The sequence below is a fragment of the Lithohypha guttulata genome, assembly GCF_036872675.1.
Source record: "Lithohypha guttulata strain CCFEE 5908 chromosome Unknown scaffold_1, whole genome shotgun sequence".
In the NCBI taxonomy this organism is placed as follows: domain Eukaryota; kingdom Fungi; phylum Ascomycota; class Eurotiomycetes; order Chaetothyriales; family Trichomeriaceae; genus Lithohypha; species Lithohypha guttulata.
In genome coordinates, this window is record NW_027042750.1 from 5,666,390 (window position 1) to 5,692,477 (window position 26,088).

Here is a 26,088-nt window from a genome sequence, read left to right on the forward strand (position 1 = left end):
GATGGAAGAGTTCTGAATCAACTCATGCACGAAACGAGTTTAGCGCCGAATTGTGATCAGGACATCGATATCTCTGGCTATTCCTGTGCTCTCTGAACAATGTTGATGCCTGTCAGCAACTGTTTGAAAGCGATTCAGCACGATATATTGGTGTATTAATGCCTGCAAATCCTCTAGGAGAAGCAATAAATACCACGAGAATGATAACAGAGGCGCTCGATTACATTGCGAACATCAAAAGTTCACATCATCAACGGGAAAGTGATGACATTCTACGCTTCGCCTGTGGAATCTGACGTCTCCCACGGATAGACAGCATACCTCGGACGTGTTCGACGAGACCAGAGGTCATCGCTCAGATCGAGATATATCACATTTGCAGTTGGCGCGAGCTCTGCTGTGCTACGACTAGGTTCAATGTATCAGCGATGTTTATCAAAGCACTCGCAGCGGCTGCACGCTTTCCTCCAATGCCGTACCAGGACCGTGATGGTGAAGCTCACAAGGATCGTGCTGATGATTATCGAAAGGTGCAGCATGATCCTACTGCGAAAGAAAAATACTTGTCTCACTTCTGGTATCTCGACAACAATACCCACGACATTGTAAATGCAGCTGTGCAAATCCATATAGGTGTGCTTGTTCCCCGCGACGGCTTTGTGACATCCTCCCCAGTCGCCAAGGCCATAGAACAGATGCCCGACGTAATCCAGCTACCGATACTGGCTGCAATCATGGTAACCAATGAGACTAACATGTACACTTTCGAAAGGTCGATCTTGCTATTCTGTGCCAGCTGACCTACGAGGCAGCTATAGTAAGCCTCAGTGAAGCCTGCACTCCCAGCCATAACAGCGAGAGATACAATTGCAGAGATCCTGAACCAGCTCAAACCTAGTAGAGCTGAGCCGACAAGTGGAGAACAAGAGCCAGAATTTGCTGAGTTCAAGGTCCCGCAAGGTCGATGTGCTGTCTTGTTTTTGGTATCGGTTTGTCTGGTCTTCTCCATCAACTTCATGCTGTAAATTTTTCAGATCTTGCTCATTATCGTCGTCTGACTAGTCCGATCCTGCGGCCTTTGCTAACGGCACCGACTCAGACGTCAATGTGGTTGGTTGACGCAAGAACTTCTTCGCAGACCAGGGCATACACGAGAAGTGTCTTCTTGCTCTGTCGAAAGACCTTTGCCTTCTGTCGTCGGTCTTTGTCTCAGGAGAGTCATTTGCCTAGAAGGACGGTACAGGATCTAGGCAATACTGATTGAATCACATGCTCAAGTATGGTGTACTGCCTCTGAACAGCCCGAAGGAATAATAGATGCTGACACAACAGGATTTTGGTCAACTAGCGGACTTGTAAAGTGTTTGGTATACCCTCCTGAGGTAGGAGATCATTGATGGTAGCAGATTGTAGTATGTCGACATCTAAATCTTTGCCGTGAAAGCAAGTGTGTTCTCATCAATAGATCTGACTGTATAGAATCACATTGAAATAAGTACAACTACTTCAGCTCGCAAATGAGATTAGAATAGTCTTTATTATTGGTAAAAGAGATAGAGATAGTATTAGCGACACACCAAGTAAGTAAGTACTTTAACCGGTATGAAAAAAAAGGTAAGAAAAACTTATAAAACCTGCCTTCCTCGTCGTACAACCCCATTTCCACCCTCCTTAGCCAACCCTCTCCACGGACCTGCTCCTCTACACACCCAAACCCCGGCCGTAACCTGCATGAACGAAAATGCATGAACAGGGTCCTGCACCCACTCTTGAAGTGAACCCAATGGGCGGCACTTGTCGGGTCTGGAACTAGCATCAGAGCAAATGCGTGCGTCAGAGTAACTTCAGCGGGTTTCGAACTTGCAAGTATACCTCCAACATGGGAGGAACCCGTCATTGACAGGTGTTACGGATGAGAAGTACTGCGAGTCGCAATTGATGTGGAGAAAAGTCACACTTGGTACGCTATCCAGGCAGCTCAGACTCTTTCGTCTGACGGTAATACCGCTCGTGACTTTTTGGCGGAAAATTGGGAATTATCGTATTTGGGTATTATTGTGGGATTGTCCCTTGCGGCCCGAACGGCGGAGTTCGGGTCGTAGTGATATTGTTGGATGTGAGTGAAGGTGGTAGAGTCTTGTAGAAACAGGCAGTGACAGCTGACGAGTGGTGGAAGGAGAGCGGCCATTCTGAATGATTGAGGTTTGCCGTCGAAAGTGATGTTAGTATGTTAATTATCGGCTAATTGAAGGATATGCTCAACTTGGAAAGAGCTGTGCTTGTCAATTGCTGTTCATAAAGTCCTGTTCATAAGAGGTCTCGAATACGCTAATAGAAGATGTACACTCGTGGACTGAAAGGTCGGACTGCAAAACGAGTTGGAATTCATCAAGGTCAATGACACAGCTGAAGATGTGAATGGAGCACGGTAAAAAAAATTCCGCCTTGTCCTTCTCATAAACCTGCATTGTTCTCATACTCAGCCCTCTGGCACAAAGGAGTCGACCCAAGTTGCAGTCACTTTCAAGCACTCTGCTTTTCTACTGGACAGCCGGATATTGGCAAACCATGATCTTATGCCCGTCCTTCGGAGATTGAGTCGTTAAATCCGCGAGCAATGCTGAACAGGTGGTTAGAGCCTAGCGGAGATATGGTAGTCTCGACGCCGACTTGGCATGCGATCGATACGCAAGTACGCTGTGCTCTGGTCGATCGTGATGGAGTCAAGTTTTCTGAACCTGTAGATCTATCTCACATCATCAACACTCCTCCACAAACCGAAATGATGTGTTGGAAGGTTATAGTCCCGGCTTGCTGGTTGTGAACAGCAGGAATGGGGTAGAAAATCGTTGTGGCACTGCTCCAACTGGTCGGAATTTGCAGGTTGGGTGTGTGCAGATGTAGTATTTCTAGCAAGACTGGGTAGAAACGGTATCATGTAATCAGGCCTGACCGATCTTAAGCATACTTGTCATGCTTCCCTTTTGCTCGAACATCGAGAACCGCTTCTTGGTATGTTCCGTCTCTTCTAGCTCGCTTCAGCCTCTTCGCTTCCTCGTCATTGAGCTTTCGACCTGCATCACTCTCAAGCTGTTGTCTGCTGATCTTCTCTTTCGATCGGGCGACTTCTTTTGCCTCAGCAGTTTGAGGCTTAAACTTTGACTGCATTCGTAGGTTGAGATGGGTGTCTTCGGAAAAGCGTTCGCCATCTCCACGCAGGGCGATGGAGACCTTTTTCTGAGCCTTGTCCATGTCCTTCATGGTGCCACATGTAGTTGTGTCTTCAGTCACTGCGCAGAGGTATTTGATGTCTTCCGGCTTTGGTTTCTCCTTCGTAGCAGCGGTTCGTAGTTGATAACAGGTCTTACCCATCTCGTCTGTGATCGTCTCAATCGCGAAACTCTCTTCCAGCCCTCGAGCTTCCCTCTTCGCACCTAAGATGCCATATTGATCGCAACTCAAATATCCACCATGACTCGCTCTGAAGGTGATTTCGTTCGATCCCATGCCAGCCACTCGTGCAGCAACCCAGACCTGCTGTACATTGTGTGGCTCCGCAGTTTTGGGATCATTCTCTACCATGTTCTCTAGCTGACTGGCATAGACGTTCCCATTCAGGTCCGAAGCCAGGCACGTCGGCGGTTTCGTTGGGAGGACTATGACTGTTGGACCTGTTAGCTCCGAAACATCAGCTGGTGAAGTCCAGCTATCATGCTCTTGCGACTCGGCCACAGAAGATTCATCTTCATTGGTGACCGTCAACGAGCTCTCATGATGCTTGCGCTTCTTGATTTTCTTGTCGCCCTTGAAGCTCAGAGGCTTGACCATAATTGAAAACGTCTTACAGGATAGGAATTTGTGGGTAAGAGCTAACGATGATGCAAGCGTCGGGCAGTCTAAACTTGCACGTGTCACAGCGCGTTGTGAGAGCCGAAAGCTTTTTCTGAAGTGCAAGGTCTATTTCCGGCGGCCAAGAATTCAGGCGTCTGCTTACAAATGAGCGACGTTTCGAGTATAGGATATGTCCCAAAAGTCCATTGCTGCCTGCCTTTACGGTATCTCGGTGATGGACAGTGTAAACCTGGGTAACCTCAATCATCTTCACAACTATTAGGAAGTAAGCATGTGGTCTTCAGATAAGCTGCATTGCCTAGACTGCAATGGACCTGGCCCGCACTGGCCATGGGCACGGATTACCATAAGTCCGGGTCTGCAAATTCCATAGATTTCAGCCAACAGCAGCCAAAACAGCCCATAATCTCAAAAGCCCCTTTCTGCGGCAGGGGCACGTGTTTTCCTTGCGTCTTCCTCATCCGTCCTCTTCGTCCGTCACTCGTCCGTCGAAGTTCACTTTGAAATGACCTATCATTATTGATAGCGAGTGCCATGACACGTGCATGGACTTTACGCGAACCCAAGCGCGGTATGGTGTTCTGGACACGTTTCTGCAGAAGTTACTGATTCTTATCCCTGCCGTTTCCAGCTTACTGACTTAGTCAGGAAGCGGACCAACGTCAAATGCTCACTCGGACTAACACCGCGTTTCGTGTCCGATCCTGGGAGTCGTCGATCATAAGGCAATCTCAGTCTTATCTCCTGACCATTCACAGAGCACTGAGTACCCGCGGGCGTCAAGACTTGCAAGCATTTGGACCGGAACAAAGCTTGGCGTCCGGTTAGGAGTCACAATCTACTTCTCATGCTTGCCGAATGCAATCCTCTCGTCACGACCTTTCCTCGTCCGTGGTATGTCCATGCCAGGAGCTATCCACCTTTCACCTTTATCAGCTTGTGTCTGACGGACGAAAGTTCTTCACCATAACGTGAAGATGGATCTTACAGTACTTCTAGGGACATGCTGGTGGATCTTGGTGGATCCCTTCGATACGTCGTTACGATTCCCCGTCGGCCTGATGAGTTGTCAAGTATATACAATGTGCGAGTAGCAGACTCACACTGAGGTTGTCAATCTCTTCTGTCAACTTCTCCGCCATCAGTCTGCTGAGTCGAATTCAGATCGTGGCTACTATCACTCTCATATTCCAACATGGCTGCCCTAAGACATACAGAAGCAGACACCAAGTCGTTGGCTCCATCTGTTTCCGACTCTGACCTCTCCAAGCCAACACCACTCCCTCAAACACCAGCAGAACCTTCTACAGAGAAAGCCTTGGACAAAGAGGCAGACTACAGTTATGGTGGGATCGAAGCACAAGAGCTCGACCGAGAGCTCTCACGAATCGAGACCTCCGACTTCCCTAGAGCGTTTCCTCTTGCTATGATCACCGTCGCGCTGATGTCCTCCATCTTCCTATGTGCTTTGGACATGACCATCGTCGCAACAGCAATTCCAAGAATTACTGATCAATTCCGTTCTCTCGACCAAGTCGGCTGGTACGGCTCTGCATTCTTCCTGACTCTGGGAGCATTTCAATCAACGTGGGGAAAGGCCTACAAGTACTTCCCACTGAAGCTGTCCTTCCTGATCTCCATCTTCATCTTCGAGATCGGCTCCTTGATCTGTGCAGTTGCCAACAACTCTACTACTCTGATTGTCGGTCGAGCAATTGCAGGTGCTGGCGGTGCCGGTATCGCATCAGGGGCGTACACCATCATCGCCTTTAGTGTTCCTCCAGCAAGACGACCCGCCTTCACCGGCCTAATGGGAGCAGTTTTTGGTCTCGCAAGTGTCATTGGCCCTCTCCTGGGTGGTGTCTTCACCGACAACGTCTCCTGGCGCTGGTGCTTCTACATCAACCTCCCTATCGGTGGCGTCGCAGCAGCCTTTATCGTTGTCTTCTTCAAGACTCCGAAAGCTGCCCGTCCAGTCTCTGCTCCTCTTAAAGAGAAACTCCTCCAACTCGATCTTCCTGGCTCATTCGTCCTCATGGCCAGCATGGTTTGCCTCTTCTTGGCTCTACAACAAGGCGGTACAACCCATCCCTGGTCTTCTGGCACTGTCATCGCCGAACTCGTCATGTTCGGTGTTCTTCTCGTCGGCTTCATTGTCATTGAGGTCTTCTCTCGCGAACGTGCCCTGCTCCAAGGCCGTCTGCTAGGCGACCGCACTATTGGCGCAATGTGCGCGTTCATCTTCTTCGTTGCTGGCTCCTTCTTCGTCCTCCTATATTATCTCCCTGTATACTTCCAAGCAACGCGAAACGACTCCGCACAAGACAGTGGAATCAAGAACCTCCCTCTTGTGCTCGGTGCCTCCCTCTTCACAATGACATCAGGAATTCTCATTACTGTTACGGGTCACTATGTTCCCATCGCACTGGTCGGCTCCATCATCTCCGCCATTGCGTGCGGCCTGCTCTACACCCTCGAAATTAACGCCTCAACAGGCGAATGGCTTGGCTACCAAGCCATGTCCGGCATCGGTCTCGGTCTCGTCTTCCAGATCCCTGTAATCGTCGCACAGTCCGTCGTCAAGCCACACGATATCTCTTCCGTAACAGCAATGATTCTGTTCTTCCAGACTGTCGGAGGCGCCATCTGGATCTCGGCTGCCCAAGCTGGCTGGGCTAACCGCATGCTCGACCAAATTGCCGCGCGATTACCTGATGTAAATTCTGGCCTTGTCATTGCGACAGGTGCGACGGAGCTGAGACATGTCTTTACAGCTGAGCAATTACCAGAAATACTCAACGCGTATATGGAAGGTTTGAGAATACCGTTTGCCATTGCTATTGCCTGTGCGTGTGTCACAGTAGTGCTCAGTGTCGCGCCAAGATGGGAGAAGATCAAGGTCGACATGACTGCTGGTGCAGCCTAAATGACGAGTTCGAAAGAAAGTTTGGTTTTTGCGAAGGATGTGTTATTACGCGTACAATCTTAATTTACGAGCTACGATGAGTGGTATGGGATGGAGTACACAATTCCATTCGTGATGACAGTTGCGATTCTGCATGAGCTTTCACCTGATGTCAAGCGAGCACTGAGTTGGTACTGTTACCAACTGACTGACTGCGTGATATGTTCATCCATGTTTGGGCGCACAAGACGAAACGACATAGGACGAAGAAAGACAAAGACCAATAGACTAGATTTAAGAATGTTTCACATATCTATGTAGCATCACAGACAGATGAAAATGTTCAGCTCCTTCCCTCTGTTCTGATTCTTCCTCTTCACTCACTCTCTGCATATGCGCAACTCTCCGTTCTACCTGCAACATGACAATCGACCCCAACCCCGCAGCATCACCTGGACCGGTTTCCGGCAAATGCCCTCAGTCAGTAGCTGCTCGAGAAAAAAGGCGACCATTCCCTTCCCCTCAGGCGTGCTCATGACTACCTTTTCGGGCACCCTGCGTACGAGTACCTGACCACTAGCAAATGACGATAACAACCCCATCAGATCGTCACCTCAGTCCTCCCACCCACGACCTGCCTTTTTGGTTCCCTTGATCAGCACATTAACCTTGAAGTACAAGTACAGTGTGTCGATGAGGAATACAGGTAAGGCACCCAGCCTAGAAAGCCAAACTCGAACTCAAAGGCAATTATCGAAGAAGCTACCCTGGCGGTTTGGCATATGACGTCTCTAGGCTTGTGGGTTTATCGTGAAAAGCGAAAACGAGCTTCTTGAAACCTGGAGTCGATATTTGAGGTGTTGTATTGTTGGAGGTTATCAATGTAATGACTTGAATCTATGAGTCGTGATTGCGATCCTTCTGAATGGTTGAAATGTGGAGAATCTTTTGGCCAGGTTGCATAGATGCCAGTTTCGTCCGACGTAGGACTTTCTGGATGCTTTGGTGCCTTTACCATCAATGGATTCGAATATAATCATGTTATGTGTCCCACCCCCTCGATATTGTCGGCGAGTCAATCAATTAGGATAGCTGGCTTGGCCGGTATGCTGCGGAAAGACTGCGTGTGGAACTTGTCAAACTGAGTGGCGCTGATAGGCGACTTTGCATTCGACTTGCTCATGATGGCACGTTCTCTAGCTCCTGACCCGAACAATCCTTGGCTTATAGGTGAAAGCTTGACCGATCACTTAATGGACCTGGACTGCCATAACATCGTTTTGAAGCCGTCTCTTCATGGCATCGAATCCCTTGACGTGACTGGTGGTCTTTTGCTCAGCCGCAGTACCATCTTGTCCCTTCCCTCTTCCTCTTTCTCCTTCTCCTTTTCCTCTCTCTTTTCGTCCTCTGTTCCTTCTCTCTTTCCTGTCAATCGCCAAATCTTGTCCATTAATTGTGGTATCCTGAAGGGTTTAGTAATGATATCGTCCACACCAGCCTCTCTCTGCTCATTACTCTGCTCACTCCTTACATTCGCGCTAATACTGATTATAGGGAGTCGATCATGCTCGTATGGTCGACGTGAAGGTCGCTGAATAATGCCTTTATTTTCCAGGTCGCGAATCGCGCGAGTACAGGCGAGGCCACCCATAACTGGCATCTCGATGTCCATGAGAATGACATCGATGGTAGTACCATGGCGTGACAAGGTTGGCGTGAGAGTCAAGGTAGATGAATCAGAAGATACATATTCAGGATGCCAAAGGTCTGTAGTTTTGAGGAACTCGAGAGCTTCGAGCCCATGGCCAGCGACAGCAATATGGCATCCAAGGCGTTTGAGTTGGGTGCTGAGGACCTTTTGATTGACCATATTGTCCTCCACTATCAGGACAGTGGGCTGCCATGGTTGAGTCGTGATAGATGGTGGAAGACTGGGTGTAATGTTTGGGGGAGGAGTTGGGCTGGGGCGACGAGAGTGGTTAATTCGTCGCGGCTTATCCAGGACGATGTTACTAGCTACATCCATGGCCCCAGCAATGGACGGCGTTCGATGAGGATGCAATGAGGTGCGGCCCATTGGCGATGATCCTGATAACGTCAAACCGTCACGACCAGGCTCTGGATCAATCGTCTTCCTTGCCTGTATATAGAATGCGAATATAGAGCCTTTGTCTTTCTCAGATGCAACGCCTATCTCCCCACCTTGTAGCTCTGCTAACTGTCGCGTGATAAAGAGTCCTAGACCTGATCCTCCATACTGGACATGTGTCTTGGGACTAGCCTGGGAAAAGCGGTGGAACATCTTCTGCAGTTCTGCCTCGGTAAGTCCCCTGCCTGTATCCTGCAACGAAAATTGAAGATAGACGACTTGGCCTGTGCCCCATTCTGGTTCGGCGAGGAGTCCGTCCGGTACTGGTCGTGATGGTGGCGCGTATTTAATCCTCCCATCTGCACCCGAAGTTGGCTGTTCCAAGGAGGCGCACATTGTGAGAACCACTTCGCGTATATCCTCCGTGCGTGTGAACTTGATGGCGTTTGACATAAGGTTGATCAAAATCTGTTTGATACGGGAAGGGTCGAACATCAACCACTTGATGTTGAACATGTCGAGGCTCTTATCGACGTTTGTTGACAACCGTACGTCAGCGTTTTGAGCATCCATCTCAAACATTTTGACGACCTCGTGCATGACTTGAGAAGGTTCAGTGGCCACAGGCGTGATCGACACCAGATTCGAATCTAGCTTGGACAATGTAAGAACATCATCGATAATGCACTTTTGGTGGGCGCAGCAAGAAACAATGGTTTGCAGGCCATCAATGGCAAGATCGACTTCCTCGATAAGACGCGTCTGCGTGACCAGCTGTGGTATGAAAATGTCATCAGGAGCTGTGACAGATTTGATGAGTAAACTTAATTCACTGACTGCTCCCAACGCCGAATCTGCGCATTGTACCATGGCGCTCAGAGGATTTCTCATCTCGTGCGATGTCATATCGATAAAATTCTCCTGCTGTCGTTTAGCCTCTATAGCATCATTCAGTCGTGTCCTTTGCAGAGTTTCTGCATATTTGAATTCGGAAATGTCGGTCAGTGTGCCCGTGCATCCCTGCACTGTGCCTTCGTTGGTGAACTCTGCAAAAATGCTTGCCAACACCCAAGCCTGCGCACGCTTACCATCCGAAGCGTACCAGGCTTTATTAACCCGCAATTCTGCAGTATTGACCTCACGGTTATTGATGGATTCGTCGACTATTGAGGATAGTTTGACCTTATCTTCTTCACAGAATCCCTCAGCTACATCAATAGCTTCGAATGGTCTATTCGAAGTTGCTGTGACCTCGAACCAACGATCGTTACAATAAGTCATGTTTTTGTTCGCGTCGAGATTGAAGACGACAACCGGCGCGACGGCAGCAAACTTGACGAATCTCTCCTCGAAAGTTCGTGCTCGTTCGAGGGCCTCGGCTCTAGAATTCGCTATGTTCTCGTTGTACTTCTGGTTGTTAATATCAGTGGTGCATCCAGTAATGCTTTTAATATTGCCTTTTTCATCGTAGAGTGGTATGCATGCTGCCTGGACCCATTGTCCTCCCAATGCCTGTGCCAATGGAGTATTCTGCTGTTTCCACCGCATCTCAAATGTGATAGGTTTTCCTTTGGCGAGTTGCATCCAGGCGCTTGTGACTATTTCAATATCATCGGAATGACAGAGGTCGAGAAAGCGCATTTTCGTATGTCCTTCGGGATCAAAAGGATGACCACTCAGAGAGTACCAGGATTTATTGGCGTAAATTAAGGTTCCGTCGAGGTCGTACTCGAAAAAACCGACATCCAGCATATCGACCGAGCGATGAAGCCCTTCGAGAGCGGTAGGGGCACTGCCCAAGCTTACTAGCCCGCTCGGCAACGCAACCGTAAGGCCGGCAGTGATAGTTTGTCGAGTAGCGGCAGAATCGCTATTTGAAGTACGAAGCGGTGGTTTGTCGCCCTCTGAATGGGTTGCGGCAAGAGCGTTATCCTTTCCCAGATCAACTTGGTCGAGGTGTCCTGCTTGGTATGTTGGTGCAACGGTTGCAACTTTCCAGCGGCCATTCAGAACGAAGTATTGCCACGTCAAATCACCCAGCAAGTACTCGTCGATCTTCGGCTCAGCTTCTTTAAGCCATTGTATAAAATCTGGCTCAAGGATCTGACCACTGAGGAGGAAGCGCAATATAACACCATATTGCCGTGTGAAAGCATCATTGGCGAACTCTACTTGAACGCCCCTAGCACGCTTCTCATCTTGAGTATCGATGATGAGAGTAGGTCGAGGATCTGTGAGGAAGATATCCAGCATGTCGCAATTGGCCTCCTTGATGGCCATGGACGACTTGGAAACCATGGCCACCACGATCCTCTCACAGGAACGAGTGTTACTGGCGCTGGTGCAACAGACAAACGTCGCGTCTCTCGACGAACTGAATCATCTCCAAAACCTCTTGTTGTCTCACCAGTACGAAAACAGAGGCTGTAAGTGGCGGCGTTGAGGCTGAGGCATCAACGCATTCAATGTCGAAAGAATTTTAGCTAGCCAAGTGCCGCAGATCTACAGTAGGGTCAAGGAACCAGGATGAGAGATCGACACCCCCGAATTTTGACGTAGGAGCGAGCCGGAAAGGGAAGGTCTGACCGTTCGGTACGAGGGCTGCATGCTAGCTCCGACCAATGAACGAGGTCGATGCAGCTGGGGACGCTTAGTCGGCCACTGACTCAAGTCCCGAACTCTGGCAGCCACAACAAGCAACCTCGCCAAAATCTAGTGAGGAACGAGGGCCAGTCAGAAGAATGCTAGCTCATAACCATATATGTCAGTGCTTGAAGTGTCTTTGCAGATAAAGGCGGCAGCTTTCCAAAACCGCTACCGGCTCCAAGTGCTTCTGATGACGCGATGGAAATATAATCCGCTGTAATAGTCTCGTATAATTCGACGATGAGCCTGGCAAAGCCGGCTGAGATCCGATCTTAACAGAGCACTGCGAATAGGCTATGGATAGAAGGATAAGAGCAACGATTGAACGTACTACTAGGCAAGTATGTTGTCGGTCGTGAGTTCTCTAGCAGAGGGAGAAGAGGGTCTGAGAATCAGTACATTGCCATGCTGCTGTTGGAACCGGTTCGCACGTGAAAGGGTCGCTGATAGATTGTGGCACTGTGCATATTTATTATTTATACAAGAATCTACACAATCAGCAGCACTTCTACAGTATATGGGATGTATTGCTCCGCAACTTGCACACCTGTTTGAGCTCATGTTCTTGTATTGTACATGGAAATGCAGACACTCTCAAATACACCCCTTTGAGCACTTCAACATAGAATGACCCATTGAGCAAGTACAAACAGCAGAAACCAGATCTGTCCAACCAACACCAACGCTGCATATGATCTGTACGTAAATCGACATGGACTCGTAATAGCTGAACATAACAAAATCTTCACTAAACTCATAACCTCAAGCTTAATCCCGCTTTCACTTCTAGTCAAAGCCAGGAGCAACTCTGCCTAATACTCTCCTCCAAAGTGGTCGTCCTTCGTCAACCCGTCTAGCGTTCTCAGCGTCGTGATTGTATTGCTCATCTTGCTGACGAGCTAGACGTTCTCTGCGCCAAGCTCGACGGGCTGCAGCTCCCTGCGAAGCAATTTCTGGAGGCATGACCATAGTGTTCCGATTCGCAACATTAGTTGGAGTCTGTCGAGATGTGGGGTCGGAAGTGCTAGGCATGGGACCGAGCTCGACATCGTTGGCGGAGGGCACGGATACCTGCTGTGGTGGTGCATGTTCAGGCGTGGTAGATTGAGCTGGTGCCGTTGTGGGATGTCGTAGCCTGTTCTGTAACCAGGACCCAGCCTGTTGAGCACGAGAGGGCTGCTGAAGTGGTTCTTCTGCACCAGCACCAGCACCAGCAGCTGCAGCCGCAGCCAATCCCTGTCTACGTCGATCCCTCATGCGACGAATGAGTCGCTCTCTTCGAACCATGAGGTTGGTAACTTTGACAGGACAATAGCCTGCTGGTAGTGCGGACTTTTTACACATCGGACAAAGAGAGGAATTGTCTCGTAGGAAAAGATCGATACACTCAGGGTGAAAGATGTGTTTGCAGGGTAATTCTCGAACCGTTGTTTCGCCGACAATGAAATCCTCTAGACAGATAGCACATGTAGGCTGACTGAAAGAATTGGTAGTGGGCCCGGCAGAGGATCGGTTTCCTGCAATCGTAGCTATGGGTATTTCGCTTAGCGTGTTACTCTCGCTGTAAGTGTATTTGGGCATTTCGTCGATTTTGTGCTGAGGCACGTTCATTTTCTTGATGCCCAAAGACTCGAGATCAACTTCACCACGTTCGAGCCGACGTTGCAGAACACGACGCTGGTGGCGCTGGATCAGGTGCATGATTAGCGAGGCAAATATGACAATGCCCAACAGGATAGCTAGCACGATGATTAAGAAGATCCAAAGGGAGGGTACGTTGGCGCTGTTTTGCAGATCGACATGGGCGAAGAGTCGTGGGAAGTCTCTAGGGTCGTTCTGTTGTGCTAGAGTGGCACCGTTCGGAGCATCGGTCAAGCTGCCACTATACAGAGCCATTTGATCGAGGATCTGAGCACCAGTCGCACCAGCGACTGCATAGATGGGGTACTGATTCTCGTTCTTCCAACTCCAAGTATCATTCAGGTTCCAGCTATTGGTAGCTTGCGACAAATCAGGCCCGGCAGGCTGGAAGGTGAAGGCTGCTCTGACAGCATCGGCTCGGGCCTGGGCGAGGTACGCCTGAGTGCAGCTCGCACTCTCGGTCCATGGGAAGATAGCGACTAGGGGATAGTTTTGGTCGGAAGGGAAGCTGGCTAGAGTGGTGACATTAGATGGTACAATAGTTTGTGCTGTCGCACAAGTGCCGTTGGCTGAGTCGGGAAGTGTTGGGACGTACAACAATCCTTCGATGGCACTGAAGCGATTCGGATTGTTATTCGACAGTGTTATGAAAGCATTGGGAATGCGCAAGCCAAAGCTGAGATTCGACTAGAACTCATCAGCGCCAGTCTCACGATGTGTGAGACAATCTAAACACATACATTCAACACCGTCGCAGTCTTGGAACGGTCGTATTGAGGATTCGGGACGATGATGGTAACGATCTGAAGCGAAGAAGCGGCTATGCACGTCCATCAGTGTATAAACACAAGAATGCTGTTGTACAACTTACACATTGCGGTCACCTCTAGTTTGTCGTCACTTTTCGCTGCTTATCCAAGAAATTGTAGTCGCAGTTTTTGTCATAAACACATTACGCCAAAGTTGTGCTGGCAGCAGAAGAAACTACAACAATAAGACAATTATTAGAGAATTCTAGACAATTCCAACTGTGGCAAACATAGACAGAGGCACAATGTCACAGAAGATGGTGGTGATGTATGATGATATCGTGGTCGATCTCTGCATAAGAAGCAGATGAACCTCGAGAATCATGCTCCGACCTAGCCGCTGTGTGGGCAGTGAGTGACCAGATTGGTGACGCTATGCCCTGGCTGTACTGCCTATTAGGCCGCTAAAGCGTCAGTGGCTTAGTCCCGTGAGTTCGGCTCACTTGGCCTCCTTCGAAGTCCGAACCTTCGTGGAGAAGGAGCCACTGAGATTCACTCCAGATCCAGATCTCCACCACTCCGCTCCTGCCGTCGTTTGCCAATAACTTCGGCCACGCGTCAGTCTGACATGACGCTAAGCCATATGTAGACGTCGCGGTCTAGCCACAGCCTTGCAGGACGTCGCTCCTGCCTTGACCGCGGGGACAATGATTGTCGCTTTATTCAATAACACGACAGCACACCTGTAACAAGAAGACCGTGTTCAAATACTTGCTACTCATCGACTAATACGTGTCGCAATATCGACGGTCTATCTGTAATCTCGCACACGGACAGTACCAGCCAATATGCCACCCCTAGGTAGTGCCAGCAAGAAGAGCCAGCAGAAGCACAAAGACGCTCGTCATTCGCGCAGTCGCAACACGACCCCAAGCTCAGTCTTGAGTGGTCCAACACTGCCCACGAACATCACACCTGCGACGACACCCTTTCTGCAGCTAGATACGTCCAAGTTGCTGATTGCGACTCAACCGAACTATGCTGACATTCTGGACCGCCTGGAAACAAAACCCTCAAACCTCGAACCTAAGGCCTTGCAAGACATCATCGAACAGCTGAAGCAATTGAGCGATGCCGCCGAGACCAGAGTCGAGTCCTGCGAAAAGGCTATCAGAATGATTCACGAGAGTCTAAAGGATCTTGACTCGGAGCACAAAGAAAGGGAAAGACAAGAAGAGCTGTCGAGGAGGAACAAAGCCAAAAAGATAGAATCACATTCTAGTAAAACACAGAAGGCGAAGAAGCGCAAGGACAGAGACATAGCAGACGTCGAGATCAAGCGTGAAGGTGAGTCCCTACTCCTCTGCTCTTCGTTATCGAGCCAGACTGATATCGGTGCCAGATGACTCAAAATCGAAACTAGGCCGCCATTCCTCTACTCCAGGTCCCATCGATTCTCCCTCACCCCCCAAAAAGGTCAAACACAGTCCTGGTACTTCGTCTCTTTCCGACGCTGCAGACTCGCCCAAACCTGTTCCGCAAGACCACACCTCTCCCGCGAAAACGGACGAGTCGGCAGAGGAAAACCGAATAGTGCACAAAATACCACAGATCCCTGCTCAAGGCTTCTTTCCCGATCCTCTAGCTCCAGATCAAATAGTATACCACATTCGCGATGTCACTCCTGACATGTCAGACGAAGAGAGAAAGCAGATATACAGTGTTACCTCATATCCAACCGTCGATCTCAGCAACGAGATCGCAGGTGTTCCACCAGATAAAGATTTCAGCAATGCCAGACCACAAAACCAAATCGCGGCGACCACTTTCCAATCCTTCGTCGAGGCGTACACTCGTCCTCTGGCCGAAGAAGACATGGCTTTTCTGCGAGAAAGAGGTGATCGTTTTGCTCCCTTTGTGCCGTCCCAACGTTCGAAAAAACACTGGCGGGAGATGTGGGCTGAAAGTGACGACAATATGATCACTGATGGTATGGATGGATATTCAACCACTCAGCCAAGGGGGAGCGTGGAACAGCTCGATGACGACAACCTCGAGACTGATCAAGTTTCCAGCGGTCCCCTAGCTAGTCGTCTGCTTTCTCTACTCAAATTCGAGCATCGTTCTCCCTTGAACGACTTGAACGGGAATGATTTGAATGCATTCACAGATGTCAACGACACAATGGACCTGGACGGCCTCGCTAATGGCAACGAAAATGACAAACCCGTAGCACCGGCTACTGCTGTCGCCGAGCTTTCGGCAAGCAAGTCCTTCCAGAAGCTTGATTACGTTCAGAGTGACGAACGAATCAAAGCAGAACTGCGCTACCTGGGCTTGTTGAGTCAAGATGAGATTCCCGACTACGATGCTCACAATGACGACGACATAAGTGAACGATTACGTATCTTGCAAGCCGAACTACGTCGAGTCATGGTCATCAACGGGGCTCGCAAAGCTCGTTTGCTCGACCTGGCACGTGAACGTTTGGCTTATCAAGAATACAGAACCATTCACGATGACTTGGACAGTCAAGTTCAACAAGCATATTTGAAGCGAACCAGAACTTTGGGTAAAACAAAAAAAGGTGGCCCTGGCGGCAATAAACCCAAGGCTGGTCTCGCCATGAACTTCAGTATCAATCGTGCTAGAGATATCGGTGACAACGCACGCATGCTTATGGACAGGAGGAAGAGGTGGCAGAATTGTATAGGTCCTGTTTTCAAGGATATGAAGCATGGCATTCCAGGGGCCGATGAGACCATTTGGGACCCAAAGACGATGGAACAGCTTGAGAAGGCCGAACTAGAGGCCATGGAGGACGAAGGCGAATAACGCAGCCAGGATAGGCCCGCGAATCTAAAACCGCCGCTCGGTTCAACCGTCAGAATATATGCCAGGCTGTTTCATTGCAGAAATGGATTGTCATATAGGTTGCTTTTCGTGGTCTGTGCTTTCTAGCTAGTTGAAGTTCCTCTTCACTAACTCAGCTACAATATCGCTCGGAACTCCTTTCGTCTACAATCGTGCGAGCCATATCAACCAGGCTTTGTCTTCGATCGCTGCACCCGGTGCTGGCTCCTTTGTCCATTCACCAGTTTAGTGGATCCAGAAATAGCATGTCAAGTCCGAACAAAGCGAACGAGATGGCGGGCTACCATCGACAGAGTAGACCGTGCTACTACTTGGATGCAAGTCTCCCCCGGACTCTACTCGCGACGCTACATGTTCAAGATGGACTACACACATGGTCGTGACCCAGATGCCAACAAGAAAAGAGTTGTCAAGACCGAACTCTTCAGAAGAGGCAACTTCTATGGCGTTCACGCACGCAATGCTGACCTTCGTCCGATGCCGTTGGCACTGTCCCAGCTAGCGGAGAGGAAGGACTCAAGTAGGAATCAGGGTCAGTATCTTACAGTTGGTCAACGTATTCGAGAACTATACTACTCGGTCCTTCAATACAGGGACGAGGACGAGACACAATGGCATTTTCGACGACTGTTGGGTTATGGATCTTTTGGAGTCGCGGCACTGTACGAGAGGAGAGAACCAGAGTGGGCGGCTAGCGTAGGCGCAAACCCAGTAACTGATGTATGTCAAAGATCTGCTTGTTATTTCACGCTAACGTGATGCAGCAACTCGTCGTTAAGTCCGAGGCAGTAGACGGTAGAAATGCTGTCAATCCTATCCGAATCGATATAGCGGTCGAAGCCTGGAATCTGGCTCAATTGATGGAGCGTAAGCAGGAGTCCAATGTGAGACTCCGCGACTACAAGTTTCACCAGGGAGATTATTCCGTCCTCGGTGGAAGATTCCCACCGAGTGAGGTCGAACGGTTCTCTCCACCTTTCTTCAAGGAGTGGAGGTATTATCTCGAGTATTGCTCGCTCGATACGATATACCATCTGATGCTGAAGTACAAGGCTTGGGGTTACTACTTGCCCGAAGCGTTCATCTGGTGGACGTTCTTCTGGCTTACCTATTCATGTCAATCGATGGATGTCAACAACGAGCATCCATTCAGAGACGATCAAGATCAGGAAATGGCGGACTCTTTCATGCTGCATAACGACATGAGCTGGCGGAACGTGTTCATGCAGAAGTCTGAAGAGGACGTGGTCCATCATGGACCGCCAGTAGATCAGTACCCAATGCCGAAAATGGCGGATTTTGGCCTGAGTCAAATAACAAGGATTGACCACGAAAGAAATCGGATGCGCGATCTCAATCCAGGGACAGCAGTATTTATGCCTCCAGAGAAACGGAGGGTACGTCCAGCATTGGAATTCTATCCATTCACGGGACCGGGTGCATACCCCATCAGGAACAACCTGTTGACAAGAATGCCGTACCTTGACAAGAGATATCATCCGGTGGGTCCCGAAGCCAATTTGTGGGGCGCGGCCACTATCGTTTACCTGCTCATGACTCTGAATAATATCGATGAAGTGGACAGGATACTCGAAGATGAATTCCAAGACCATGACCGGCTCAAGCGTAGTCGTATGCCGGGTCGAGATCGTCGGCGAAGCTCCGCAGGCCTATTCATGATGAACGAGATCGATACGGATCTCCCCAGTATTGCACGCTATTCGGCGGATTATAGCGATGAACTCCAAGAACTCGTGCTACAATGCATGCGTCTCCGGCCACATGATCGGCCCCGACTCTCCGACGTTCTTCAAGCTACCTCAGATGGGATGAACAAGGAAATCAGTCGTCTGTATCATGAGTTTGACGACAACGCCGCGACGGTTCAGGAAGTGACTCGGGTACAGTACTTGGACGAAGAATGGAATCAAACTCCACGTGGACCTTTCAACTTCGGCATCGATCTTGTCCCTAATCCTGTGTCTGGTGTGAGCAGTCAGGATGCACAATATTTCTGGCACGATTTCCACCAATACTGCGACAATGCGGCGATGAGGGATCCAGATGCAGTTGTGCTAGTGCCGCCGGAGCCGAATACTCGGTTTAGTGATGCGGTCCATGAGGGACAACATTGGGTTGGCAATGACTGGGTATTTTATGCCCCAACAAGCTGGAGGGGCCAAGTGCATCAGGGTGAACCATTGCCAGCGGGTGGAAGAATCTTTGTTCCGAACAAGAATTCGGCTCTGCTGCGAGAGGTGCTAGAACAGGAGGGCATGGATCCGGAAACCGCAGCACCATTGTTTCTGTAAGGGTAGCATCTAAATTCCTGAATAGTGAGACCGTGATCTTAAAGTTCGAGGGGAACCTACCCGCATGTGAGGTATACAGCCTGTTGTCATTGTTCGTTTGCTCTAACTCACTACCTCTACCAATGACGAGGATGGCTGTAACGTACCTGCGTTAGTCAGGGATCAACAAGCTTCGAGAATTTCGGGAAGGCCTTCTACAGGTCTTGGCGCTGGTGATAACCTATAGAAAAGTAGCTGAGCTGATCGCGATCATAAGTGATTCCAGGGGCAATTACCCCGATCACCAGGGTTTCATCGCTCTTTCCCAATGTAGACAAAACGATACAAACACGGAAAGCGGCCGAGCAACACGATCCACAGCCATCTCATTTCCTGCCTACCCACTGCCCGCCTTTCCCACTCGTGTGTTTGTGTAGATCAGCTTTTTGTATACGCAGGCACAACCGGCAAAGCACCTTGGACATAGGTGATATTGTAGATAGACATCTCCTTGTTTCTGGTTTGCTGGACGAACTGGAGTTGAGCCAACGCACAGATGCTCGCTTAGTCTTCTCATTCGTCGATATTGACTGAAGAAGCGCCAGCACAGACAGATATTGGCCAATCTACGACCATCTACACGCAGAGACAGGTACCCTCCAATCACAATGCTATGGGCGTTCTGCGATGGAAGACCCACATGCACCTGTACATCCGGCATCATCACCACCGTTGCTACCTTCAGCACAGACCTTCGATTCACCGACCGATGTCTTCGATTCAGAGCCAAGTCCTTCGCGACAACAGCGGCTCTTGCAGACTCGAAATGCTCGTTTCCCCGCGAAGAAGCTATCCATATCCAGCCTGAGCAGTAAACTCACCCAACTGATCGGTAATAACGAGCAGTCTGAGGGGCCAGCGAGTCCTGCTCGAAACAAGGAGAACAGACTGCACAAGAGCAAGAGTACCGGTACAATTGGCAAAAGAGGTGGATTGGGAATACTGGACGAGATCTCGAACGCCACTAGAGGGAGGTCAATCAGACGACACCGCGATATTTCCATCTATCAGGATCACCCAGAGCGACCACTATTGGAAACCTCTCCTCTGGCCGCCTCCTCTCCTTATGTCGATCCTAAAGCCGACTTCACATCTCCGCTTGCCTTTGATCACATCCAGGACAGCATCAGCAATATGAGGCTTAGAGAGCTTTCGTACAATGAGGCCTGGTCGCCTGCTGTCAAGTCTCCACCCTCGATTCGGCTCAAACAGAGAAAGCCATCAGCTCAGATCCAGTTCGACGCCGAAGAGTACATTGAACACATCGAAAAGGAGTTGCAACGGGTCAGAGATGAGGCATTCTCTCCGTTAACCCGTCGTCCCTTGAAGGAGAAACTCCGGGTTGCAACCAAAGAAAATGACCGTCTTCAGAAAGAGTTGGCTACACTCAAGGAAAAGTTTGAGACTGAGGTTAAGAGAACGGTCGAGCACAAAACAATCGTCGAGGTCGAGCTCAAGCGCAAGGTTAGGGATTTGGAAGACTCACTGGAAGAGAAGGATAATGCCCTGAGAGAGCTACAGTATCAACACGAAGAGAAAAGACTCGACACCAACGTCATTGAGACTTTGAAGGCTCAAATCGACAAGTTGGAGCAAGACAAAACCGACTTGGAAGAGATCAATCTTGGTATGACTAAGAGAAATGAGGTCCTGACTCAACTCCTGGCCATGTCGCCCACCAAGTCTGCGACTGTCCTCACCTCTCCAGTTCGAGAGAAACGGAATCCTCGACCTCTGTCTCTGATCATCCCTCGTCTACCCTCCTCACCCAAGCAATTCAATCATGGCACCTCCCTTACCTGTTCTCCACGCTTACCGAGCAGTACAGATATTAGTCCGTTGAAGCTGTCTCCAGAGCAGAGGGATGGCTATATCTCTTCTCAAGAACTCCAGCAAAACGTCCCCGATCTCGATCGTGCTAATAAAGCTCTCCGAAGTCCTCTCCTCCAAGCTGGCCTTTCCAGAAGATGGACAATCCTGTCGGACGCATCTGCCTCGAGCAACAATGTGACCGAAGAGAATAGACCCGCCACACGAAGAAAAGCTCGGAAATTCGTCGCTGGTTCAACTCAGCTGAAGCCTTTGCTTCTATCGACCATGACAGGCGATGCCTCACAACCAGCCTCGGCCTTGTCTTCCCCCAGAAGTTGGGCTACTAGTCAGGATCACGATTTCGGTCATGACGAGACGATCATGCCAACCGAGCAGGAAATAGAACTAGAAAATAGACAGTCTGGAGATACGGCGGACGAGGAGCTAATTGCTCAGGTTGGTGAAGAAGGACCAGGTCCTGATTATGTACACAATGAATCAGAACGACAACCTAGTTCCGATGAGTACGACATTTTGCAGATTGACGGCGAAAACACAGTTGCGGAGCAGTCCATGTCCAACACTATCAGACAGCGACAATCACAGATGGTCTGTGCTTCGCCACAAACCATGCCCATGCCGTCAACACCAGATTCTTTAGCAGCACTACCGAGACCACTATTCTCTCCAGCTCGGAGAGACATAACCGTCTCGACGCACGTCTTGATGGACCAGCTATCGTCTCTGTCACCGGCTATATCTTCCTGTCAAGGGATCAATCTTCGTAAACGGCGCAAAACCTCTCCAGCAAGTATCGATTTAGGTTCACCTGTCTCCAAGATTGCTCGACATCGAGCTCGACATTTCTCGGTACGTCGCATCTCACTACCATCGATATCACCGGAGACTCGAGTACAGAAATCTCCTGCGCCACATCAACCCACCTTATCCCATCAGTTGCGGAATATTCGATCAACCGATAATGTCGCTCAGATTTTACGCCGAAAAGACTTCGCAGTGAAGCCATTAGCAGCACTTACGATACAGACAGTCTATAAGATTCTGTCTACGTGCACTAGCGTCATTCGGGATTTGCGCAGAGATCCTTTTGCTGTGGTTCGCAGAGTCCTTGCTAATGCTTGGTACATGAACTGGGATCTGCTCGGCAAACTTAGCTGGTGGGTTTTGGGCTTGTTTGTCTACCCAAGAGCTGCGCCGAGAACAAGACCAGCGATAGACTGGGATCAATATGACGGGGAAAGTATTGCAAGTAGGTATTGCAGCGAAGTAGGTGACGAAGAGGAACAATTTGTGTATCAACAAGCTGGGTATAACGACGATAAATGGCCACTGCATAACGTTCAGTCACATCAAGGAGAAACGAAGCTGCACCTTAGGAACGGACTGGCTTTAGTCAAGCAAGAGAGACCTGGCTGGGCAAAATCGCTGTTTTTGTGGGGCAAATTCAGTGCTGTCATGATGCTTGCTGTTAGTGGTGCAGTCATCAAAGGCCCAGGCGAGATGCTCAAGGACGTCCAAAGGAGGTCCGTACCGGGTCATCCAAGACACAGGGCTTGTAAGAGTTGCGGTGGTGCATTGCACGAGAACAAATCCAGGCAATCGGAACGTGAGGGCGTTCGGGGAACCACGATATTGCAAGATCAGCACGAAGGCCAGCAGTTTACACAATCAACACCTCACCAAGAAGAGCTACAATTCAACTCAACGCCCCAGGCGCGAAACGCTCAATATCTCATGTCCGATCGTAATTTCACGCGCAGAGACAGAACGGTTCCGGACACAGAATTCGATTTCAGAAGCGACACACAACTTGACAGTTCATCTATTCTGGAGCAACTCCAGCAACTCAGTGCGAGTGGTTGTGATTCAACTCTGAGACCACGGGAGTCTCCTCGGAGACGTGTTACAAGCCTATTTCCCGTGGAAAGCGTGAGTCCTTGTGTCAGCGTTGAGGGCCGATTTGAGCAATCCCATGACTCAGGTATATGAAGCACCACAAGATGTACCGTTTAACGAACTTTATGATGTATTATTAGCGATCACGAATGATATGGCCAACTAAATCAATTGTTGGAGCCACAAAGTAGGTGGTTAATGGAAGAGCAAGAGAGCGTGCGGCAGTCAGGGCTAAATGCAGATATCAGGTTAGCTGACTTGATGCACAGGCAGAAGGCGCAAGCTGGAAACCAAGCAAACTCTATTCTTCCTCGAGTAAGTACCATAGCTGATTAACGATAGCCTGCATGATATGTATACCTTCGTTACGATTTGCTTCACACTGTGTAGCAAAGCAAGCAATATCATAGAGTATGCACGATTCACCTGTGAGAGATTTCTAACATTGGAGACCCGCAGAGTTTGCGCTCGTCTATTGACACTTCAAATTTAGTCTACCTCTTGCATTACATAGTCAGGGGTACGATATCGATCTTGCAGGCCATGCACCAGAGCAATACATGATTGTGGATAGATACAACTCTGCGTAGTACGATTGTACGGTTGTTCACCCATGACAAATACGCAAGTTTGTACCGTCTAAATTTTGACATGGTTTCTTGTCTGATATGTATTTATTTTCACCACGATCTTTAATCATTACCACGTTCGCCATACAGCCAGGTTCTCTCACCGGCGCAACAACCCATCTAAGGGTCAGCATGTCATGTTGGACTTGTACAGTGGTGGATCGATAAGTTGAGCGACGTGCAATGGTGCATAGACCACTACCACCTCCAACCCCCGCAACGCGTCTTTCAGAGTGTTGTGAGAACTCTGTCACGCGAATATTGATCAAGCCAGTACGAGTCCCAAGGTTATGCAAGATAATACGAACAGAGAGACGGATTCACATGCCTTGTACAAAGCTGCGGCACGTGGTCTGGTGTGCACGTCCAACCATGTCGGAGTCGCGATGTGAATATTGAAGATGCTACGTGTTGTTCCCTCTGTTCGAAGCGACTGGCAGAGCACGTCCGTGTTTGAGATATGAATCTTGGCAACGCACCTAGTGCTGTGTTCACCGTGTTCGAAGATCGAAAGCCACAGCTTGACAGCTTTTCCACAGCTTCTAAGTGAAGCTGCGGACACGACGCAGCTGACCCAGCTCAAACCTAGTCTAGGACTATGCCATTGTCCCTATCCATTGTCGCGAAAAGCCAGACAAAATGATTAACTAGGCTATGTTCAATCGATTGCAGAACCAGTGTCCGATTGAGACCCAAGAGGACAATTGCTTGAGCAAAGTGACAGTGAGCAACAAGCAGGACCATAGGCGGCAACTAATTGGTCTGAGGACACTACTAATCGGTCGATCACGGGACAAAGGCTTGCTGTGTTCACAGACCCCCATCACTCTACACGGCTGGACTTGCCATTGACAACAGGAGTTGTTTACACAACGTCTGGTGTTCATACAAGAAATGCCAACTTGTCACATGGTCATAGACTGCCAAGACACTCCTGAAATGTTCTTCTGAGTTGATTCTCACACTCTTCTTCTTTCTTCAACCACCAATTTTGGTCCACGATCAACTTCAACCTTCCCACTTATTCTTTTCATTGCACATCATTCAGTCAGAATGACCAATCCATTTCAAGATCAGCCTCGCAGGATGCAGAATAGTAATATGGTATATTCAGGTATATTCGGTTCCAGCTGCAGAAGTCTCTGCTGACCAGGAACCCTTTCAGTGATCTCGGAATCTCTGGGCACTGCACTAAGTTCGTATGTGATCACTCCTGACTTTGTGCTTGGAGTCGCAACAAACTCCCTGTCTAACAGATTGTTGGCGCCATCAACCCCGAATCTACAATCTACACCTAATTCGACAGTGCCGTACTATGGCCCAGCCATGACCAACGACAGTCAGGCTGCTCGGACCTCCTTCGTTCCAACTTTTGATCAGTCGCGGACTTACCCGACACTATCAACTCGACGTGATTGGGGATCTGATCAGACAACTTACCCAGTCCCATTACCTCGAGCTCAGAACATCAACGAGAGCAGACCGGCTCCAGCGCATAGTGCTGGCGTCATAGCAAACCTCTACTTCGGCACGATGAGCTCTAACTATATACCCAAATATCATACGACAGATCTTGATGGGTTTCCAGCTCCTTTACGTAACCTTAACTGCCGGGAAAATATGAACAACTTCCTAACCACCTACTTTGGCTCGACTCAGAACTTCTGCGGTCTTCAATCTGGTGCCACAGACGTGTTTGGATACAGCTTGTGGATTTGGCACATAGGACAAAACGCATATCTCCCGTTCAGTCTCACCAGCGACGGTGCAGAGTAGCGCTCTGCAGTTACGAACGCTGAGACTATTCATCAGACTTGTCCTTGTGCTCGTTCTATGCGATGTCCCATGTGCAACAATCCTCCAGCCGTATATGTCTTCTACGACAGATATAGATATAGCGCAGCACTCAGCACGAGAGGTCTGAATCCGGAAACTTTTACAATGAAATATCTGAACTACTATGACCCCAGATATGCTGAAATGCTTTCGACATTGGACCGAAAGAGTAGTATCAAATACCGAGAGATTTGTGGCATGCCTACAGACCTTCCCGCACGCGAAAGTGTCGGAACCCTCTATCGACCGTTAGCAAGTGGCCACACCTCTAGTCGTACTGCAGCAGGTTCAGCAGATAACAGACGTGGCTCGCAACGTGGGCAACTTGTAACTCGAGGCGTCAACTTGTCTGTCCCACATCGCAACCCGACCGCTCTGGGTGCTCACGAAGATCGTAGTCAAGGGACTCAACTAGACGACAATGTATATGCCAAAAATGAACCCGCAACTCGACTGTTTACAAACCGTTCCACGACTGCGCACGACCCAGCTCACACCAGCGTCACCAATCAGTCGCCCTTTCTCTCAATCGATGATTACAACGCGGAAGTCATCAGCATCTCGAGCGACTCACCAGAGGAACAAGCTAACCCTCGTCCCACGCACGGTAGGCCTCGAAACGCTCAAAATAGACACGCCGGGCCTCGTCGACCAGCTGCAGATGACCCAGTCGCATACTCTCTATGTGCAAAAGAACCAACCACCATGACAAAGGCCGAAGAGGATCGATGTCTCACATGCAGAAGGAATGGACTGACGTGCTCTGGGACACAACTTGTGTTGGGAA

The 26,088-nt window shown here is 49.4% G+C and overlaps 7 protein-coding genes across 7 annotated transcripts; 4 read left to right on the forward strand and 3 right to left on the reverse strand.

Moving 5' to 3' along the window:
- Window positions 1–2,958: 2,958 nt before the first annotated feature.
- LTR64_002086 (uncharacterized protein) lies at window positions 2,959–3,828 on the reverse strand (the record flags this gene model as incomplete). Its single annotated transcript, XM_064896460.1, has 1 exon — window positions 2,959–3,828. One exon carries the CDS (start codon window positions 3,826–3,828, stop codon window positions 2,959–2,961), a length of 870 nt encoding a protein of 289 aa, XP_064759147.1.
- Window positions 3,829–5,047: 1,219 nt separating this feature from the next.
- Window positions 5,048–6,778, forward strand: LTR64_002087 (uncharacterized protein; the record flags this gene model as incomplete). Its single annotated transcript, XM_064896461.1, is given in 2 exon segments — window positions 5,048–6,698; window positions 6,714–6,778. 2 exon segments carry the CDS (start codon window positions 5,048–5,050, stop codon window positions 6,776–6,778), a joined length of 1,716 nt encoding a protein of 571 aa, XP_064759148.1.
- Window positions 6,779–8,051: 1,273 nt separating this feature from the next.
- Window positions 8,052–11,126, reverse strand: LTR64_002088 (uncharacterized protein; the record flags this gene model as incomplete). Its single annotated transcript, XM_064896462.1, has 1 exon — window positions 8,052–11,126. One exon carries the CDS (start codon window positions 11,124–11,126, stop codon window positions 8,052–8,054), a length of 3,075 nt encoding a protein of 1,024 aa, XP_064759149.1.
- A 1,152-nt stretch (window positions 11,127–12,278) lies between these two features.
- LTR64_002089 (uncharacterized protein) lies at window positions 12,279–14,008 on the reverse strand (the record flags this gene model as incomplete). Its single annotated transcript, XM_064896463.1, has 3 exons — window positions 12,279–13,820; window positions 13,874–13,953; window positions 14,005–14,008. 3 exons carry the CDS (start codon window positions 14,006–14,008, stop codon window positions 12,279–12,281), a joined length of 1,626 nt encoding a protein of 541 aa, XP_064759150.1.
- Window positions 14,009–14,730: 722 nt separating this feature from the next.
- NGG1 (Transcriptional regulator) lies at window positions 14,731–16,717 on the forward strand (the record flags this gene model as incomplete). The annotated part of the gene is made up of 2 exons (XM_064896464.1): window positions 14,731–15,229; window positions 15,285–16,717. 2 exons carry the CDS (start codon window positions 14,731–14,733, stop codon window positions 16,715–16,717), a joined length of 1,932 nt encoding a protein of 643 aa, XP_064759151.1.
- A 399-nt stretch (window positions 16,718–17,116) lies between these two features.
- Window positions 17,117–19,068, forward strand: LTR64_002091 (uncharacterized protein; the record flags this gene model as incomplete). Its single annotated transcript, XM_064896465.1, has 2 exons — window positions 17,117–17,476; window positions 17,521–19,068. 2 exons carry the CDS (start codon window positions 17,117–17,119, stop codon window positions 19,066–19,068), a joined length of 1,908 nt encoding a protein of 635 aa, XP_064759152.1.
- Window positions 19,069–19,734: 666 nt separating this feature from the next.
- On the forward strand, window positions 19,735–22,929 carry LTR64_002092 (uncharacterized protein; the record flags this gene model as incomplete). The annotated part of the gene is made up of 1 exon (XM_064896466.1): window positions 19,735–22,929. The coding sequence occupies one exon, from the start codon at window positions 19,735–19,737 to the stop codon at window positions 22,927–22,929; it is 3,195 nt and encodes a 1,064-aa protein (XP_064759153.1).
- Between the last annotated feature and the right edge of the window lie 3,159 nt (window positions 22,930–26,088).